General features: G+C 53.4%; 2 protein-coding genes across 2 annotated transcripts in view; one reads left to right on the top strand and one right to left on the bottom strand.

Annotated features, from left to right (window-relative positions):
• Nucleotides 1-1287, top strand: part of KLHL10 (kelch-like family member 10) — a 4094-nt gene extending 2807 nt beyond the window's left edge. The window contains exons 4-5 of the mRNA XM_010132268.1: nt 331-480; nt 940-1287. Of these exons, the coding sequence (XP_010130570.1) occupies nt 331-480; nt 940-1287 (498 nt within the window). The remainder of the gene's footprint in view (nt 1-330; nt 481-939) is intronic.
• Nucleotides 1288-5182: 3895 nt separating this feature from the next.
• On the bottom strand, nt 5183-6784 carry KLHL11 (kelch-like family member 11; the record flags this gene model as incomplete). Its single annotated transcript, XM_010132267.1, has 1 exon — nt 5183-6784. A coding segment is annotated over one exon (1602 nt), but the record flags the coding sequence as incomplete, so codon positions are not given.
• Nucleotides 6785-6814: the final 30 nt, after the last annotated feature.

The following is a 6814-nucleotide window of genomic DNA, read 5'->3' on the forward strand; positions in this document are numbered from 1 at the left end:
GCGCTTTCCGGTCCGGAGAGTGTGCCACCCGCAGCGCCAGCCTCTCCAGGGCCGCGCACCACCGGCTGTCTAGGTGCTGCTCAGAGCCCTTCCTGGCCACAAGCGAAACACCAAGACCATCTGCTTCAGGCAGCTTGGGAAATAACGGCCTCAAATCCTGTCCCAAATAACTCGCTGCACTTGTCCTGCTTGACCTGGGATGTCAGGACCGTTCCCACTGGACCCAAAACCAACCCCAAACCCCCGCCCCACCACTCACTTGCTCTTCGACGTGTTCTCCTGCCAAGAGCGTCTCCGCCCTCCTCACCTTGTCTCTTCTCCCGTGGACAGGTGTACATCTGCGGTGGCTTCAACGGGAACGAACGCCTGATCACCGCGGAGGTGTACAGCGCCACCACCAACCAGTGGACCATGATAGCCCCCATGGGCAGCAGAAGAAGTGGAGCGGGGGTGATCGTGTACAGCAACGAAGTGTTTGTGGTAAGGGTGACACAGAACCGCGCCACAACAGCCGGCTCCGGTGGCACTCACCTCTGCTGAGCTGCAGCTCCTGGGTGCTCAGGCTGGACGCTGGCTGAAGTGAGATTTAGGGAGGGAAGTCAGAGCCAGAGGGTCGATAGGTCTGGGAGCAGCATCACCTGCTTTCATTAGGAAAAAGGCAGGGACAATCTGTAAGTGGCCGCTGCAAAGAAATTATTTGCTGCTGCTGTTGCTGCTCACAGCATTCACAGCACAGAAAAATCCAACAGCTCCACAACAGCCCGTGGGAGCTCCAGGGGCACAAGGGAGCAGCCTGTCCGTGCAGCAGCGTGTTGGGGTTTGTACACTCCCAGCAGCGCTCGAACCAGGGCCAGGCCAGGCTGTTACCGCCCCCGTCGTGCAGAAAGGACCTGGCGGGTGAGGAAAGATCCGTTTCAGCTCTACCTCTGGCATTCACAGGTAGGAGGATATGATGGAAGCAGGCGGCTTCAGAGTGCGGAAGCCTACAACCCTGCGGCCAACGTGTGGCGCAGAGTCCCCAGCATGTTCAGTCCCCGCAGCAACTTTGGCATCGCGGTGGTGGAGGACCTGCTGTTCGCGATGGGTGGCTTCAACGGGCTCACCACCACCTTCGGCGTGGAGTGTTACAGCAGGAAGACGAACGAGTGGTACAGCATGTGCGACATGGGCACACACCGCAGCGCTCTGAGCAGCAGCGTGGTGCCGGGTCTGCCCATCGCCCAGGAGTACGCGGCCAGGTGGGACAGCTTGTCCTCCACAAGCAGCTCTGGACCTCCCCTCAGCTAACGGAGCTTTCTGAGCAGCAAGTGAATGCCTTCACTCACTCTAAAACCAATGTGATGCAGGCCAAAAGAGTAATCAGTCTCTAAAACTTCAGTTCTGTGCCACCACAAAACACGTGTATCAGCTACAGCCTCCACAGGGAGTTACAAAGAAAAGGTACGATGGAATGCTAGAGAAATAAACAGTTTATTTTCATTAATTCACCTATTACATTAAACTTTAGTACAGTGTGTCGAAGGTAGGAATGTGACGGCAGGGTTTGTTTCAAACGGCCTATACACACTCTACTTTACCTGACGAGAAAGGTGCAGGGTGCTGCTTCCCTCAGCAGCTGGCTGCGGCCCCTTCAGTAGTGACCGGAGTGTTCAGCTGCCCTGCGAGGGACCTGGAGGAGCAGCTGATTACCAGCAGCCTCCAAACACCTCGTTAGTTCCACACTTCACACTCCCATTAGTAACAGGATTAGAGCCAGGAGCAGGCGTTTTCCGGGACTTCCACCCAGGACTGTCACAGCAGAGGTGTGACAAACCCCCTAACAGAGCGTGGGCACCGCTGGAAATAATTGTAAGCCATAACCCCCCCACCGGGTGTTATAACCTCCCAGCACTCGGCTGTGCTCAAAACTGCCTGGGAAGCTGTAGCCCTTTGTGCCTCGGTTTGTCAGCAGTGATCAGCCCATCCTGGGACACACGGGCCGAGTATGGATTTTAACACTTACTGCAACAGGACAAAGTGATACTGACTTGGTCTGGCAGTGCCTGCACAGTTACGTGGAACGCAGGCGCAAGATGCCCTGTTTGCAAGAGTTTTATTAAAAACACACACAACCCTGCGTACGGACAGTGCTGGGTGGTTGTACGGTATGAGGGACACACACGACACGGCGTTGGCGGAGTGCAGGAGGGTGCGTCCTGCTCCACTGACACTGAGCAGAAAGACCGGAGGTGAAACGTGCATTTTGTGGCCGTTTTCAGTGCAGGTACAGAGGCACCATCGTCAGCAGGAGGAGCAAAAACTCCTGGTGCCCCTGTTCTTCCAGAGAGCAGGAGTCAGCCCTCTGGTACTGAACACACCGGGACCTTGCTGACCTTTACCCAGCCGCTAGGAACACACCAGAGGGTTTCCCAGGACTCACTCTGTAGGATGGTTCCACCAGCAGCCCGCAAGCCTCGGCAATCAGAGCCACACGGAATTAGTCCTGCACCGCACAGGTTAGGGGGCTAAACTACAGCCCATCAGAACGCTCCTCCCCACACCTCCCGGGACAGGGTGGGTAGTTAGACTGGTCCAGTACAAACCACGTGCAATGCAATTGGTCCACTTCGAGTCAAGGCTAAAACCAACCCCAACTAGTTAAAAATTCCACAGCACCTGCACAGCAAAAGTCAGAGCAAACGGGCGCTGCAGCAGCACCTGCCCCTCGCCGCGCAGGGAGCAAACACAGGCATGGGGCATCAGGCCAGTGGCATGGCCAGCACCTGCGAGTGACGCTGCCCAGGCACGGTCCTGTCTTTGGGGGGAATGTCTTCAGTGAACGACACGACTTTACGACAGCCTCAAGCACGCAGGTGAAGGGGAGTATCAGTTCTGCTCAAAAAACAGAGCGTGGGAAGTCTGCTCTGGCCCCCAGCCCTGCTGCGTGCTGCCACACGTTAACCTGCCGAGTTCACACGCCAGCTGGAGCGATAACCTGGGGCTTCTTCCTGCGCCCTGCCCAGACCTGCCAACAGGCTGCACGAGGGCTCCGGCAGAGCTGTGGAGGTCTGGGGTACCACCACCCTTGAACTGCTTGTTACACCCTGACAGCAGAGTGTGGGACTGAGCAGGCAGAATCCTCCCGGCTGCCTCTGCCCAAAGGCTGGTGAAGCACCTTGGACCAGCCCCCACGAGCTGCAGTGGTGTCAGCGGGTTTCGTACCAAAGCTGCGAGGTGCCAGGGCAGCAATTCTTAAACGCTCCAGCCAAATCTGCAGGAGTTCATGGGCCAAACCCTGCTGCTAACCCCTTGCTCACAGGCCTGCAGGAGCCAACTGGTGACAGTCTCTTCCGCACACCAGCCCTAGACCCGAACCAGCTCAACACCCACCTCCTCTCCTGCATCAGGCAACTGTCATCTGCCCTCACAACCCAACAGGTAAATAAACCACAACACGGTTACCACAGAGGAGTCAATCGAGACCAAACCATTAGGATTTTCAGGGTTTTTTTAAACAAGGTTGGATTATTCTATTTTAAAAAGACAAGTTATTGATACCAGAAGTGGAGGTGAACTGCAAAGTGGAGCATTCAGGGAGGGACACAGCAGAGAAACCTTAACACACTGCAGGGTGGAAAGACTTACCCAGTGCCTCAGATATGATCTAGGCTGCCTGCCGAATTGGAAAACGAGAAGTGTCAGCTCAGAAAGCTAAACAATTCAAAAACAAAACAAAATCCAAACTGTTTAAGGAGTTGTTTCACAAAGACATTGCCCACATCAAAGCCACCGGCCAATCACCGTGTGAACCCAACAGCAAAAGCTCCTCCAGTGTTTGTCTGCACAAGCTGTGGAACACCCTGGTCGCTCCTCCCTTCCCCGCTCCGAGATCCTGAGTTAGGCTGCCTGGGAAAAACTAGAACGTTCCAAGGAAGGGGAGGATGGGGAGCACAGGACCTGGGAAGATCGCGGGGCTCTCTGGAGCAGGGAGGGGTGGCAGCGGGACCGTTCACCGGGCAGTGGTGATACTCTGGAGGAAATACCCACGTTCTGCTCCCTGGGGCATCACAGTAATCAGCCCAGGGCACTGGTTTAGGTAGAACCACCTCAGAACATCAGAAGGTATTTAAATCAGCTTAGATCTTACCGCCACAGTAAGTGGGGAAACTGGAATGTTTAAGGACGGTGGGGACCACCCCTCCCGGCTGCAGGAGAACAGCCTGTGCCTCTCTGTTAGGCAGCGGGCTCTGATTGTCAGAGAGGCTGAAACAGCCTGGGGGGTGGGGGCAGGTCCTCCTAACCACTTTTCCACTAGATCAAACACGTGCAACATTTGAGAAAGGCTTTACAAGTAGCTCAGGGTTCAACCTGTTACTGAGAAATCATCTTTTACTAATCCACACTGACAAGTGAACAGTCAGTGCCGGTGGCTGCCACTGCGCTGGTTTTCACTCCTGTTGTTGGGCTGATTGTTGACCCGAGTTAATGAAGTGTCCAAGACAAACTCGAAGCATCTTCACATGCACCTGGGGAAAAAATCTCCCACCTCAATTTCCCCGTTGTAGCATCTCGTGTTCCACCAATCATCATCTATAAGGAAACTCTGCAGCCTCTCCACAACATACAGATAGAAAATATTTAATACACATAGAAACATCCTGAAGTCGTTGTATAAAGAAAGATTGTGCTTCTCTTTTCATACACAGGTATAACTATTGCACTTGCCTCCAACCCGGGAAAGCTAAGTACACCAACACCAGCGAGAGGCGAGTTTAGTCACTGAGGAGAGAATCAAAGGAATGTCAACATGTAAGTGCAAATAAAACGGGTGCTGTCGAGCACACACAAACGTAACCACTAGATTATTACAAGATCTTTGACTTTCCAAACGGAACTGCTAGAGTCTCACTCCACAGAAATCCTTGAAGACAAAGATCTGGAGAGAGAAGTAACAGACTCAACGTCCCGGCAGTGTTTCACAGCCACAGGGTTACCCCGGGCACGTGAAGGAATGAATACTGCTGGATTCACGCGGTTTCTCAGCTCCCACCCAGCCTCAATTTCAGATCTTCTCAACCGTCAGTACAGGAAAGATGCTGGTTTTATGCACCAAACCCAATCACCACCTCCTGTCTTACACCAAGCCTAACAGAATGGTTTAGCAGAGCCTTTCCTCGACTCAGCGGGAGGCTTACCCCCGGAACTAGCACTCGATCTGCGAGCGCGGCATTCTCCGCAGGCTCAGGGAGTGCCGGTGGATTTCCTGCATCTGCCTCTCCTGCATTTGCCTGATTCTATCTTTCTGCCACATCAAATTTTGTGGCATCGGGTACCTCTGTGTTCCCTGCAGGCACCTGAAAGGGATTCTCACGTGACAGGCTGTGGCTCTGCAGCGAGGCTGAGGCATGGGAGGCAGAAGCATCCAGCGCTTCCTCTCGGCACAGTAGCGATAGGCCTCTTTCCTGTACTGCTTGTCAATGTCATCGCTGTTCTTCCACCCCCCAATGATGAAAACATCATCTCTGTAGTAACAGATAGCTGCTCCCTCAATGCTAAGGACCTCTGGGGGCAAGCTCTCGAGAATCTCATCTGAGGCCCTGCCACAGATCTTTACCTTGGCCTCCTCGTTATCGATGGGGTAACTCTTGGGGCAGCACGACGCCGTATGGTAAAAGTTTGTGTTAGCAACAGACATCTGAAAAGAGCAATAATTATCAATGAGCGGCAGAGACTCCACGTCCTGCCACTGCCTTGTTTCAGCATCGAATCTGGTAATCACCGCCCTCAGCCCGTCTTCGCTGTCACTGTCAACTGGGGTACGAGCAGCCACGTAAACAAACCGGTCTTCTACAGAAACAGCTTTGACATCGCGAAGAATCTTTGGCGCCGACTCCAGGTTAAGCCATTTGTCTTGCTGGGGATTATAAATGGCCACATCTTTAAAGCCAGGGCTGAAGTTGCCATGGCCACCAATGCTGTACAGGTTTCCTTTGACTTCGGTCAGCCCAAAGGAATGCTTTCTGGTTATGAGATTTGAGACCTGCTCCCAGATATTTCGGTTGGGGTTGTACCTTTCTACAGTCTTGGCAAACCCTGGTTCCATGGAGCCAGCCACATAAACGTACGACTCCGTCACGGCGACAGCGTGCCCGTCGAGATGGTTGTGTATGTGCGGCAAGTTTACCCACCTATCCTCATCGATGAAATAGCCCACGCACTCGCTCAGGTAATCTCCTCCCTCCGACACACCACCAATCACCATAATGACGTCCATGTTCTGTCCAAAACGTGGCAGCAGCGCTACGGGACACGCAGAATGCTGCAGGTTACCAGACTGCAGGTTCTCAGACCGCAAGGCGTGACTCTCCACCGCTTCAGACACTAATTTAACACAGGCTTCGTTGCTTGATACCAGCCTCTCGGATTTGACGTGGCGAGTAAGGTAAGTGGGTTTCATCTGAGACAATCTCAGCAGTTTAAAGAGATCTTCAAAGTACCTCTCTCTTTCCTCGGGATTTTTCTGAACCCACTTCAAAACAGTTTCAAAGAGGATTTCTTCAGAATCCACTGTGATCTCCAAGTCTGAGAGCCAGTCTCTGATGAGATGGAAGGGCAAAGTGTAGAACTCCTCATCTTGGATAACTCTGTGGAAGTTTCTCCTGATCATATCCTGAGCTTTGAGGGCCAGCTGGTTCAAGGAATACATGTGGGCTAAGCTGTGAACCGCCACGCAGTTGGAGAGGTTGAGCTTCTTCTTCAGAAACTCTCCACAAAACTCTTTTAACCGGGTCAGCAGAAACCTGCACGATAAAGAAACAGCGGTGATGCTGCGGCC

Source organism: Buceros rhinoceros, unplaced genomic scaffold (genome assembly GCF_000710305.1).
Source record: "Buceros rhinoceros silvestris isolate BGI_N320 unplaced genomic scaffold, ASM71030v1 scaffold44242, whole genome shotgun sequence".
NCBI lineage: Eukaryota > Metazoa > Chordata > Aves > Bucerotiformes > Bucerotidae > Buceros > Buceros rhinoceros.